General features: G+C 47.3%; 2 protein-coding genes across 3 annotated transcripts in view; one reads left to right on the top strand and one right to left on the bottom strand.

Annotated features, from left to right (window-relative positions):
* The first annotated feature begins 1,833 nt into the window (after positions 1–1,833).
* Positions 1,834–14,110, top strand: part of LOC107267113 — a 16,185-nt gene continuing 3,908 nt past the window's right edge. The window contains exons 1-4 of one of the 2 annotated variants that reach the window (XM_025084310.1): positions 1,834–1,982; positions 2,604–4,023; positions 11,863–12,099; positions 12,582–13,435. In XM_025084310.1, the coding sequence (XP_024940078.1) occupies positions 2,700–4,023; positions 11,863–12,099; positions 12,582–13,435 (2,415 nt within the window). In that variant the 5' untranslated portion in view covers positions 1,834–1,982; positions 2,604–2,699. The remainder of the gene's footprint in view (positions 1,983–2,603; positions 4,024–11,862; positions 12,100–12,581; positions 13,436–14,110) is intronic. The other variant, XM_025084309.1, reaches the window with a different exon arrangement.
* LOC112494248 lies at positions 1,989–2,598 on the bottom strand. The gene is made up of 2 exons (XM_025084321.1): positions 2,472–2,598; positions 1,989–2,358 (listed from the first exon to the last, which is right to left on the bottom strand). The coding sequence occupies exons 1-2, from the start codon at positions 2,584–2,586 to the stop codon at positions 2,096–2,098; spliced, it is 378 nt and encodes a 125-aa protein (XP_024940089.1). The 5' UTR covers positions 2,587–2,598; the 3' UTR covers positions 1,989–2,095.

The raw sequence follows: 14,110 nt of genomic DNA, 5'->3' as shown, positions 1-14,110 counted from the left end.
GGAACTCGGATGCATATCTGGGCAATACTGGCGCTCCCGTATAACAATGCGGACAACAATGGAAACAATATAGATTCGGTTGACAAAGGATACACACCATCTCGCAGTCAAGTGAATAATAAGTACGTGTAACGATACTGTGCAGACTGCTCTAGACTCTTGAAGGAAGCGAAGCGTTTTAACGACTGCTAGAAGAAGGTCGAATTTTCGAGGAATTCTTTAGGATTCTTTTTGGATTCGTATTTCCAGGCGTCGAAGGCCACCCGGGTCGCCCTGACCCGGGCAACTTCTCCTTTTCTTTTTTAAACCGGCCTAGACAGAGGAAGAATAATGTAGTCCGCGGACGAAGCGGGACGTCATTTAGTCGGCGCACTTCTTAAGAGAGATGATGAACCTAGCACATGACTTGGGACTAACTAGCCAATGGTAATTAAGCCGATCATTGACCTCTCTCAGCACCTTCAATTGACACACCTAATCGAGTCCTCCATAACCACACTAATACCCCCACCCCATATGAAATTAGAAAGGCATAATCGGAGCATATATCAATACGTAATACGTTGCAGTGCTGAAACCTAACCTAAAAGAAAGCAATCTGGTTACTCATTCCCTCGCTACCGTTCGAGAAACTACAGGACTTTGGGCAGCACAGTCAAGAAAATTCGCACACCTGCAATAGAAGTAATGCCCAGTGCATTTGCGCAAAATTATAAGGTCGAACACAAGGTACACGTGCCACGTGTTGAAATTTGCGCAACGTGCGAATCCAGCGTAGGGGGCTTTGTTTGGCTGCTTAGAACGCAGATAATCGCGACTAATTGTAAGAACAGATATTTCTAGTGTTCTGAATCCTGGAGCGGGACACATAATGAGCTGGATTAATTGAATAATTGCTCGACGCAGTCTCTAGGGTTGCGCATGAAGTTGATGAAGCCGGTATTACGCAACAATGGAGAGACGAGAAGTGCCACTATCAATGGCAGCAGCAGCCCACAGCGTCTTTTGGGTCCGGGCAGGGAAGTTCCTACGGCGCACAGCGCTGCAGCATCATCCATCGGCGGAACTGAAGGAATGGAAAGGAAGAGACGCGGCAGGGCAGACACTGGGCTATCTTTGTACGAGTCTATGCGTATACGACACGTCCGTCTCCCACTCTCCGTGGGTGCGTGTGTGCGTGTGTGCGTGTGTGCGTGTGTGCCTGTCTCTGCCCCTCGTCCGCCGCGTTACCTTTGGCTTGATACGCTCCATACCTTCTCTATACGGTTCCAACACGGTACCCGCGATAGTGTTTCGTTTGGTTGCGTCGCCGCTGCCTTTTCCGTCCGCTGACGTTCAGTTCTACGCGCGACGGCAGAGCATAACGACACCTTCAGCAGCGGCTTCTGCCTTTATCTGTTGGGCCCCCTCGTTACCGTAAATACCCTTTCATTGGATCTCTGACACTTTGTATTTTCAAAACAATTTTCTAATTGATATTATTAATATTATTAATGTATAAATAAAAAAAAATAGCTAAATATTAACCTCACGCTTCGTTACTCACATGGCACCCATTATCTCGATTGTAATTAGTACAGTTACCTCAGGACAATAGACTCCTAGGAGATACGTACTTAGATACGTTGGCCTCCATAACCATAATTTAGACTCTCGTTGCGGCTTATGGAGTTATTTATTCTTTACTCTACTTTTCTTTCCTTCTCTCACTTCTCGCCGTTTCTTCGCAAGTGCTTATTGTCTCCTATCTGTATGCCGACGACATTAAGTTGCGGCGATGTACAATAGTGACAATTATCGTGAGTACTTCCTGCACAGAATTCCTGACTGGTAATATCGGTACGCAACAGCAGACTTCAGGACACTCCCAAGACTTTCAAGGACTTTATATGCAGAATCGGGAAAGGATTGCGGCGCACATTGTTCGACGCCACATATTACGATCGGTGCCGATGCTCATACCGGTTGCAATACCTCAACGAGTGAGTACTTGACATCATCACAAAGATCATCCGATATTCACACTGCTGAAGGAAATAAAATAAAGTGGCGTCACTGCTTGTTGATCTGTCCTAATTTCACTTTGATTTTCTTTTTATCGTAAATGGAATGATGTCATCCAGAGAGTTTTATTGATAAATTGATTCGTGACATATATTAATAAAATAATTATGCGACAAACGCATAGAAACGAGGCCCTGTTGCAACACATGGCTCTGCCTACATTTTCTAACACCCACATTGGGGCCTGGCCTTCATCAAGACTGGTAGAATCAGTTGTGAAAACAGTCTGTACAGATATACCACCATCCTGCCAATATACGGGCCCTGCATGATCACTGGTAGATCGTAGGATCCCTGGAAAAGGAAAGGAAAAAGAATGGAAGGGGTGTCAATTAGATATTACGTAGTTGAAGATCAATAGATCTTACACGATTAGTTGTACATCGACCGGTACAACATATACATACGCATATGCTTTTGTGAGTCCCGAGATCGGTGTAAGTCTTGAAACGCGAACGTCTCCGAGTCCTGGAGCGAAGTGGCTTTGCACTGAATCACTTGAAATTGAATCAGACTGTACATAGTTTGACACGTTTCAGGTTGCACGGCGAGCAGTATGAAGGCTTTGTGAACGTCACGCCGTGAAACGCAGAGGGAGCAACCGTGAACAAAGGGCCCCAGGACCGCGGCCGGAAATGGTGTTCAGGGGTACATTGCAGACCGACGAGCCAAGGGATGCGCCACGACTCGTCAGGATGGCACCTCTGCGCACCAGTCGTCTCAATGAACAAGGTGCCAGGACCACGTCGTACCTGGCGCAACACATCGACGAGGAAAATGCCAAGCTGATCGAGGAGAGGCGCTTGAGACGCGAACGGGATATAGAGACGGTCGAAAGAGTCATCCTCAGGAATACCGGGGTGAAGGTCGTTGGCGTGCCCAGACTCAGGAATATCAATCAAATTCGAGAAACTGTCTTCGTGGACTCTTCTGTGACGCCCATAGAACAGATTGGCAGGAACAGTAAAGTGAACAGGCCGCACTCGGTTGCCCTTGGCCACCAAGTGGATCATGGGCTAAAAAATAAAAATTTGAAAAATTCGAGAACTCATTCTCAAAGCAGTATGCTCGCGAATCTCAAAGACCTCGAGAGACTCAGAACGACCCCGTCCTCTTCGCCGGAGAAGAGCTTGAAACCGAGTAGGAGCCAGGATGCACCTTCCAGGATTGCTACCTTCTCGGGAAAAGAGAGAATCAATCAGAAAAAACACAATGATAACTCTAGGATATGCTCGGATATATTTAGGATACAACAGATGTTTCAAGATTCTGGAAGTGAAGGCTCCAGGAGGTCAAACTTGAAAAATTCAAAGAATCAAAGGGATCTCGAGGATGCTGAGAGGAAGAAGAAACTCTGCCCCGAGACCAGCAGAACTAAATTGCTCGCACAGAAGATAGTGGAAGCATCCAGGAACAATAAGGACATCTCCATCAAGGAGAAACTCAGGGATAAGGATATCTCAAGGAGCCTGCACTTGACAAAATCCAACAGTCCGACAAAGGATCAGCGTAGAAACGAGAAGCCCGCGAGCAATGACATATCACAGACTATGAATAGTGAGAAATTTTCGACATTCAATAGGAATACTTGCACAAGTCTTTTTGAGAATGAGTACGTCAGGAGGTCCATGCTGGATTCTGTTGGCCCAACTGAGAATGCACAGCATCCTCAACCGCCCGCGCGGCGCAAAAGAGACTTCAGAACAACAGAGCCAGAACAAACGATTCTGGACTTTCCAAATATGCCGAGCGGTGTCAAGGAGGAGGACAGAACCAGGAAGACGTTAGAGAGGCCAGATATCCTGGAAGGACTACTTCAAGAATCCAATGAGCAGCTGAAGGACTTGGAGGCCGATATAAATCGACGTGGGCGTCCGAGAAGTCACTGGCGAGGGTTCGTCCAGTCCATGAGGTTGCACGACGTGGATCTTCACTCTGACAGCGAAGAGCAGTCGAAAGGTAAGCTTTTCATAAACCAAGAATAATAGACTATATATTGGACAAAGGTGACTTTAATAAAGAACAAGAAGAAGAAGACAAACGGCTGCATTCTCTTGGAGAGATCAAGGAAGAAAGTAAATATGGCCTAAACGGCTTCCTCGTGAGAGAAAAAAGAAAGATAGAAATCGGATTATTGGCAAAGATGAAGAATGATTGAAAGGCACGCGTGGACCTTAGTGGAGGAACCTTAGTGAATTCCTAGACTGTACTCGCCCCTATTTTTGGGACCCCATGCACGCGGTACTGTGCTGGCCCAGGTCAGGGTCCCTCAGACCCCAGCATATGCGCACTCCGCACATATGGCTCTGGTTAACAGAATTGGCTGCGGGCTTATGTCAGCTTGGAAAAACCTTTTACCGTTGAGCTAATAGTTTCTCATTTGTTCTCTCTCTCTCTCTCTCTCTCTCTCTCTCTCTCTCTCTCTCTCTCTCTCTCTCTCTCTCTCTCTCTCGCTAAATAAGACCGTAGTGTGGCAGTGCCAAGTGCTCAAGTAGGAAGGGCGTAATGCATCGGCACTGTATTATGCATGCATACACATAGATTCTTAATTGTAGACACTAGACAGTGACTCTCAGCAGGAACAAGAGTCTCAGGGTTATCGCGTTGCTGAGTGACTAAACAGCTGATAACGCAGGAATCCGAGTATCTCGGGTGAGTTTCGTGGAAAGAAAAAAAAAAGTTCCTTTCGACAGTTAACACTGATTCAAGCTAAAAACTGATTGATCGATCAACCGCCTAATTATTTAGTGTAACCTAAAAGCCACGTTCAAACGATCGACCCCTCGCATGGTAGTTTATATATGTATAATTATTATTACTATAAAAAGCGCGATAGTTTACCAAATAGAGGGTACAATTATCATTATTATATAGAGGATTCAATCAGCTCCCATTTCTTGTACATAGATCATCCGTGAATGACAAGAAAGAGGTAAAATCGAAGATAAAGGTGGTCCAAACGGAATGAGAAATACAAGAGTCGAATGACGGCATAAGAACGATCGGCAATCGAAGGTGTCGCGTCTCTTCTTATCAGTCGTGCGCTTATCTTCGGTTCTCTCGCAGCCCTTATTGCCCTCCAGTCTACGCCCTAATATTGATCTGCGGTTCCTTGGTAGTCCCCACCATCCTGGTACAGTCTCGGCACAATGAAATATCCCCTCTGTTCACAGTCGACCATATGCCTGATGCTTGATGCTCGCCAGTACAAACGTAGCTGTCAAACCGTTAGCACATTCTCCACCACTTTGCTCCTCTCTCCCCCCTCCTCTCACTCTCTCTCTCTCTTTCACTCTCTCTCTCTCTATCTCTCTCTTTCTCTCTCTAGTAGTTCACCGTGCTAACGCCACTTCGTTCGTTGCTTCGCTTCGCTCTAATCCGCGGAGCCCCGGAGGTATTTTTGTGTTTCACTTATCGCCGACTAACGTGGATCAGCCCTCCCTCCCCCCTCCCCCCTCCCCGAGCTTGTCGGCAGTGTCCTTGAGAATTTCCTACAAAAAAAAAAAGATCGCCTAGCGTAATTAACTTCATTCCCTAATTCACACTATGATTACGGGGATAATATTCTTAGGGTGACTCCGGTGTGATGTGACTGGGATACTTCACGTGCTGGACAATGGTCCTATGCGACGTCTGCGATAAAGGTAGGGATAACTGATTAATGATTAATTACGGGATACCCTGCGTATTGTTGTAACTTTATATATATGTAAATTATGCCAAAGACTAACCTCCATAGACTTTGAGGTAATTGCGTCCAATATATATATGTTTGATGAGAATATAGCTTGTATTATATGGTGTCTCTTATACTAACGGGTACTTTGTATTTCTCTCTCTCTCTCTCTCTCTCCACGATGTCGCATCCTTTTATTACATTTATACGTGCATTCTGGCAAGCAATGATCCTCGGACTCTTCTTCCTGTAGATAAGACAGATTCTGTTGGATCCTACACCGAGCGGCAGATAAGGGCGGCTTTTCAGATTAAATCTCGCGCGCTTAATGGTCATTTAATTGAAACTCTCCGTCGGTATTGCAGATCGATTGGATATCGACAACTCCCATACTCATGGATTCTGTTTCTTATCCTCTTTCCGTCCCTCTGAGGTTCTCCGGGAAGGAAAGAATGACTCGCACCAAAACTGTGTTGGCAGTAAATAGAAAGGACTTGGATAGAGAAGGGAGAACGGGCCAATCGTAGGTACGAGATGCTCGGGTGAGCGACAAAGCGGAACAATGCGTTCGTTTGTTCGTTGGTTCGTCTGTTCGTCTGTTCGTATGTTCGTATGCGTGGCCATTCGAGTGTCGTGATGAAGCGCCAGCTTATCGTGCGCGCACGAAAAAAGGCACAGAGAAAAGAGAAAAGAGAAAAGAGAAAAGAGAGACAAGAGTCGAAGGGAGAGTGAACAAATAATATGGAACAGCTTATCGAGGAAAATACAAGAAGAACATGTACCTCGGCTGGATCGCGTCGCCTCGTTGCTTTTCGATGCAGCGCAGGGAATCGCCTGAGATTCGGTGTCAACGAACTTCTTCTTACGAGGAAAAATGATTAGGCCGAGCCATCCGAGACGCCGGCATCCGCCGTTGCACTCGTGGATGCATTTCGTGTCAGTCAGGGAGACGCGATGTTGCGGAGCAGTGACGTCACGCAATGAATTAAAATACCCAAGACAATTATAATATTACCGGCGGTACCATTTGTGCACGTTTCTAGGTGAATCGTAGGATCGATGAGGCTGAAATATTTGCGATACCTGCGAGATTCTTTTTAATTTTTCATGTAGCGCGCAGCATCCAGGATAGGGTCGCTCGGCTAGAAGAAGTATTATAGGGGCTGTCCAGGTGCATGCGGGACACTCCCCTTAGACGTATAGCTGTGGTACATATCCCATGGGCGCCTGCAGCGAATCTACAACGTTATTTATGTAGCTCCTAGACTACTAGTGATACACTTTTTATTCCTCGTCTCTCTGCGTTACGTTTACACGTATCTATTCGCAATCGTCGCGAATTCTTTCTGCCGCCGTTTCTTCTAATTGTTCTATTCGCCTTCAGGAAATCAATGACAATTAATTTCTCAGGAAATGAAAATTCGATTTTACTGTTTTATGCTGATTGCCCATACGGGTTCTGGCTCTGTAAACGCTGGCAGAGTGTCAGTGACCTTTGACACACGCTACGCACGACCCGCACGTAAATATTACGCAGGCGTACATGCACACGCGCAAACAAGACTACACAGTCCTCACTTGCTGTGACTAACTCGCTGCTTCATTTTCTATGCACATACACTCACGTAAGAAGCTGATGCTCCCCGGAATATCAATTCGCCATCGACCTCACGTTGACACCAGCACGCATCGCGCAGCAACTGCGACGTTATTGGAAATTATTGAGATCACAGAGACAAAGATGAACACTTATATTTTAAAGAGAAAGAAACAAGAGAATCGTTGCCAAATTTAATTACCATCGATTATTTTATTTCAAAATTGTAGTGACCTATTATTCAATTGTAAATTGAATAAACATTTAGATGTCTCATGTAATCTCCTAATGTCCTACACGCAATCAGTCCTGCAGCGCATTACATCATTACAATTAATTGTTCAGCAATAAATTAAGGCATTAACCCGCCTCAATGTACCTAAGGCTGTCTGCTGCAGCCACACGTTTCTGCCGATTTGACATCCGTCAATATCTCTCATGCTGCTAGCAACCATAGCTGTCAAATTTACACACATCAGCCGACTAATCAGCATCACGGAAATTGAGACCAATCATTCGAATCTTTTCGATACATTTGGTGACATCACTTTTTTATGAATCGAGGAATTTCCACGTGATGGTTGTACACACGTGTTCTTATTTATGCGACAAAGCATGCACGTAACCGCGATAGCTGTCAAGCTGGACCGCCACACCGATGCCGGACTGTCCTATGTGTGCACTGACGCCGCTAGGTATCGATACGGTCTTGGGAATTCACTTGCACAAGGTCATTGACGTATCGTCCATGTATTGGTACCGTACTGTCACCCGATAGCTTATCTCATCCGCGTCCATCCGCACCAGAGAATTTAACACGCAAAAATAACTGAACGCCCTCCGCTCGTACATACGCATCGCGCATGCAGCCGATGTGTCATAAAGACATCTTCAAATTAATGCTGAGCTGTGGGTACTGCTCTCCCGTCCGTCGCTGCCTTGACGTGCCTACAAGCCTGCGAGCAGTAACTTCTATTTTCATTGAAAATCTACTCTTCTCAATCGACCGCCCCTTGGCTGGATGTTTCAAGCGAGAGCAGGACACCTTGAAGAATGCTTTTACTCCGTGCGTGTTCGCGCAACGATCGAGTAACTGTATGCAGACAATGGCCGAGGCCACTCGGTGCGCATCGTTGACTCCAATTACGCGAAAGGTTCTCATTTCAAAGTTATCCCGAACGGGACTCATGGAGGACCTTGTATACGAAATATTTATGCAGCTTTTATTGGGAATTGTAAGAAGCATATGGAAACTAGTAGGATTGCACTCTGTCCGAGACGAATAACTGCTATATCTATACGTCCTATCTGCTGCGAGCGACGTGATCCTGGATTCCATGGGGGGTCAAGAATTGCTTCACGAGCGACTCCTGGTGGAATCACTCAGCGCTTGCATCGACAGATTCGAGGGGTCTGCTTGAGTTTTCAGGTTGATAAAAATTGATAAAGGTTGATAAATCGTGGAATTCGTGACCTTTACGTAATGCACTGGTGGTAAGCGCACACTGCAACTGTGGGTTGTGTCTAATGGAAAGGAAATTCTCGTGGGCTGATCTCATGCGGTTCTGCACTGTCATTATGTGTAGTAATGCGCATGAAAACTCACTTTAAATTCGTAGAAACGCAATCACCTTACGAGCGATGCAAGACGGCTTCATAACTTTTTCTTTGCTAGCAGTTATAGACTTCGCCCTTTGACTCTTGACTTGGTGCCACGGTGCTATTGTTTTAACACCGGATACTAGGAGCGTCGTTAATCGCACTGATGCGCGGATATACATAGACTGAGCGTCATTAATGGTGTCCAGCTTGTCGACGCAGTGCGGTGAGGTAAGAGAGGAGAGTGGGTGGTGACAGCCGACGTGCCCGGATACGTGTGCGTGCAACGCAGCAAGCACTGCGGCGCGAGCGAGACGCCAAAGAGTCGCTCTGTGCGTCCTTTTTGCACAGCACGAGTGGAAGCGAGACGGCAATACGGTCCCTAAGTCCTACTTCGGAGCTTGGTGGGGCATCATTGTCTCCGCTCGCTATAAACAGTATATGTCTGGGAAACCTTTTTTTTCTCTCGCATTAATGCTAACTAGCCTGGGCGATATTACAGGAGAAGAAGATGCCCACACCCAGCTTCCGTGTGCGACTCAGGGACCGTATGGCCGTCTCACTCCCACTCATGCTGTGCGAAAAGGACCCACCGTACGACGCTTTCGCGTCTCGCTCGTACCATAGCGCTCTCTGCGTCGTGCTTACGTATTCAGCCACTGTCCACTCTCCACTCATCCACCCCGCACTGCGTCGACAAGCTGAACGCCATTAATGACGCTCAGTGTACACACATTAGTGAACATACATGGCGCGTGGAAAGTACTACAGTGTGTGACAAATAGAGATATCGATACCTATGGGCATCGCTGACAGTGATTATTTTTAATGCCGACAGACCGATGAATCATTTAGCTGTTATTGCGCCTCGGCTGGACACGTAACGAACACAAGGCGCACACGAATGCACATGTAGAACCGCCTTGGTGTTCGGCCGACCGTGTTCAATGAGAAGGGAAATGAACTGCTGAAAGATTTCCTTATCAGCGGAATAAGTATTTCTGGTAAAATCGATATAACGTCTGATAAGCGTAAAATCACTTACAGTTACGCTCAAACGACAAGGAAAGTCCATTTGAACCGTGAGCGATTATTTGTGTAAGCATCGAACGTTCGAAAATTAACATGTCGGTTATGGCCCCAATGCATAATCACTGTCTCACACGATTACAATTACGATTCGTACGCTGATTACTGTAGTTACTGGCTCTTTGAATCTGACATGAGTGGAGGTTGGTCAAAGTGTGCCTGTTCAGTGTGCTTACATGCTGTGCAGAGAAGCCTGACGCGCACGTGCGTGTGTGCAACCAGGTAGTCACACTAGCCGCCACACGTCGGAACACGCACGCACACGCACGCACACGCACGCACACGCACTATGCCTCGTGCTAATATTCTACCGAAAGACGTCAGCCCGTGCAAAAACATTTCCTCTCTGACCATGTGGATACCTGTGCGTGTCCCTTGATGCGAGCTACGCAGGCAGACGCACACGCACAAGCACGACGATCCACCTCTGCCCCGTGAGCCCGTAAGTGTATCGAAGAATTGTAAAAATGCGCACAACCACGCGCGCGCATGCGCACAACCTCACATACTCAAATGCAACCATAGAGCCGAGAGAACGAAAGAGAAGGTCCCAACGTGGTCCCAACGGTGGTTTTCAATGGGGTCCCACACCCACACGTGCGCTCCCCCCTCCCCGGTTTCTTCTTTCTTCTCTCATGCCCCGAGAGGGGGGGAATACAAACAATGAAGGGGAATGCACACAGATGCACACGTGCACTCGCTGCTTGGCTCTCGAGCAAAGAGGGAGGGAAGAACGTTAAGGCCGCACTCGGGCCGCACCAAACGCGTGCGGCGCCTCTCAGTGATCGCGAGACGTTCGGTCGTTCGGTCGTTCAGTCGTTCAGTCGTTCAGTCCTCGAGCAGTGCGAAGCCCTTTGCGTTCTTCTCAGCCTGCTGTCTCTCTTGCTCTCGCTTGCTGATTCACGACACATTTCTATCGCTGTCAAGAGATCTGGGATAAGAGAAAAAGAAGAAATTGCGTCTGTGGTCAAGACACGAGTCTATAATGCTCGCCTACATACTTGGGTTTGCCTACTTCTATGCGGAACTGCTGCGCCTGGAGATGCAGATGGTCGTCCACCCAGAGGAATATAAACTTTCCAAGTTCGTCATCTAAAGACACATTGTAGGGACAGTCCAGTCGTCAGTGAATGACAATTTCGTCATTTACCATTCCCACTATGAACTCCGACACAAGTGACAATACGCGAGGCCCCCTGGAATGTCGTCCGAAGTACACTCGAGGATCTCTCGAAGGCTGGAATTCTTCTTCCATCTGCAAAAGGATGTGTCCCTGCTGTGCAGTGTGTGTCGTGTGCGTTGTGTGCGTTGTGTGCGTGGTGTGTGTGGAATGCTTGGAGTGTGTACAGTGTATTCCTGCGCCCAAGTGAAAGTCAAACGTTTTGCAAGTTGACTTGCCGGTCTAACAATGAGAATCATTATGACGAACCCTACCACCGGATTTGCTTCACCGGCTTCGAAAGAATGTCTCTTGGAACTTGCGCGTCTTAGAGTTCACAGGAAAAAGATCTGTTCCTTCCGAATTTCTTCGTTTCCTTTGACTCTCTGGACCATTTTAGTTTCTCATTCGCTTATCATCATCGAAAATTCCTAACCTGACGCTTCTCAATATCGTATCCGAAGAGTTATTTCCCTTGACAGCACATGACAACTACGTTACTGTATCGTTCCAATGGCGACATGCTGAAACACTCGAAGACTTGGAAACTTGAACGTTATTCTATCATGGAAGCCATACTCAATTGTAATTGATTTTATTGGTCCGCTAGTGTATTATCGAAAACTCGAAAAAAGTCTCGTAACGATTGCCCTAATATTTTAACTATTTATTTTACAGATCTCAGTCTGTGGAACAAGAGCATTAGCCAAAGATGGCGAAAGCTACGAAGAAGATGCTCCGTTCAGGAAATATCGGAACCTCAGGAAGCCCTTTTACAGGGTGCTTCAGCCCGAGGCATTATCCAAAGCGTCAGGTCGACGCCGACCAGCCGAGAAGTCTCGCCGGCCGCCAAATCCCTTCAGGAAGGTTCCTCTCCGAAGAAACTTTTGCAAACGAGTTCCTTACGTTTGCCCGGTAATTAATTCTTTACACTGCGAGACCCTCTGCCCAGTCAGAATACTTTTAATAACTTTTACTTGCGATCAAGTCAAATTGCTGATCCGCGTTAAGGATTAAGAATAATTCGTGTGGTGCCATCTTGATAACAGTCGTCGTAGCACTTGAAACCCTGGGGAAAGCCTGGCGTTTCATGTGTTATCGCGTTATCAGCTTATCGAACATTCCTACCAACGAATTGCATTTCAAATGTTGAGTAAGGGGTTTGGCGCCGTACGCCACCCGGCAGACGATGCCGCCTTAAGCGACGAATCTCGGAATTGCTTTGGTCCCATGTATTTACATCGTTTTACATCTTAAACATAAACAATAGTATCTTTGCTAGTGGAGACTCTTGCCTGATGATCCGTTGGTCGATAAGATCGACGGAGCCGAGCTCTGACGAATGCTCTCGAAATATGGTTAATATTTTTGTAAAATATAATAAATATCTGTCGCAGGTACTGCAAAAGGTCTGTCGGAGATTCAAAGTGTCTTGAGAAGCAAATTCAGTAAGATAAACGCCGGTATAAGAAAGAGGAAGGCCCTGAGCGTGACAGAGGTATTTCCTGGGAAAGATAATTCCTCGAGTTTCTACGTACCAAGTCCTTTGACGACTTCCTGCAGCGATAAGTTCAGCACCTCCAGCTACGAGGCAACAGAGCCGTCTTCTTTACCTCCGTATCCATTCCACGAGAACTTGGAGACCCTGGCCGAGAATAGCGCACCTAATTCCCCACGTTACAACACCGGGACGAATGACGGCTCCCAGTCGTTCACTTACGACCACGAACAGGATGGCGGCAACAGCAAGGATCATGAAAGCGTCCTATTCGCCAGGTGCTCGCAAAGACAGCGCGGTCAACTTCAGAGGAGCAACTCCGAGACTCGCGATAGAAGCACTCCCGAACATTCCTACGAAAACGTCCAGTTTCAAAGGATCCTCTCGAAGGGGTGTCACTTTGGTGGCGCCCTGTCCAGGAGCAACTCCGAGAGCAGAGACGTTCCTCACTGTTATGAGAACGTTCACTTTCAGAGAAATCCCAACAGTAGGAATCATTCGGATTCCGGTTTCGAAGGTATACACATACCCAGGGTCGCTGCAAGGAAAAAAACGACAGACTTCAAGGTTGGCGGACAGGTCTCCAGCTACGCTACCTCGTCTTCCGAAGTGCCGAACAAGAAGCCGGACGATGGTCCTTCTAGCTTGGGCGCCGATAAACGTAGCCCCAGTAAGAAAAGCACACGTAGAGTGAGCAGCCGCAGCGTGGCCAACATACCCAGCACCTCAGGGAACGCTCTAAAAACGTGGCAGGTATGGAACTCGTGTAGTAAAGAGCCAGTAGACGTTGTAACGTAATTCTTTTCCTTAACTCGACACCGATAGCAAAACATACGAGAACGAACTATCTTCGAGAAGCAACCTACGTTACCTTCGGCCGTCCACCCGTCGTTCGTGCATCCGCAAGCCAGGCGGCCGCCAGTCAATTCTTTTTTCACCGGGAACTGACGAGCCGGTATGAACTGGGAGTTGGGGTGGAACAGGCCCAACTCCGCCAAAGCGAGAACTCTGACGTAACCTATCGGACGAGGCGATAGCTTAACGGATCCTGTCGATTTTTGGGGACGCGTAAAATCGAGAAACGCAACCGTAGGTGCTGATCTTTGGGGTCGCGTAAAATCAGCAAACGCAACTGGATACACGAACGGGAGCGGACGGTTACGGAAATGCACGGCCGCTCAGGCTGCTAGGTTTGAGGTAGAGAGGGTCGGAGTAAGAGTCCGGCAAATAGCGCGAGCGACAGAGAACGAATCTTAACCATCTATCGAGATCCCTTCACCAGTTAATAAATTGGGAGACTCACCGGAGCTGGTGCAGCTAATCCGTGGAGGCCGAGAACTGTATCCAAAGGACACTCTAGGGAGCACTGCACTAAGGCACAGCACTACACCTCCGGAACACTCACAGGAATTCATAGAATTGCCTGGA

This window comes from Cephus cinctus, unplaced genomic scaffold (assembly GCF_000341935.2).
Source record: "Cephus cinctus unplaced genomic scaffold, Ccin1 Ccin1_scaffold0342, whole genome shotgun sequence".
In the NCBI taxonomy this organism is placed as follows: Eukaryota; Metazoa; Arthropoda; class Insecta; order Hymenoptera; family Cephidae; genus Cephus; species Cephus cinctus.
Note: the sequence above shows the minus strand (reverse complement) of the source record. Positions and strands in the feature narration are given on the sequence as shown.

Excerpts from the sequence above, each read along its gene's own strand:
- LOC112494248 (XM_025084321.1), bottom strand. The coding sequence starts at position 2,586 with ATGTACAGTCTGATTCAATTTCAAGTGATTCAGTGCAAAGCCACTTCG. Across the intron at positions 2,359-2,471 it reads GGACTCACAAAAGCATATGC|GGATCCTACGATCTACCAGT; the intron begins GTATGTATATGT and ends TTCCTTTTCCAG.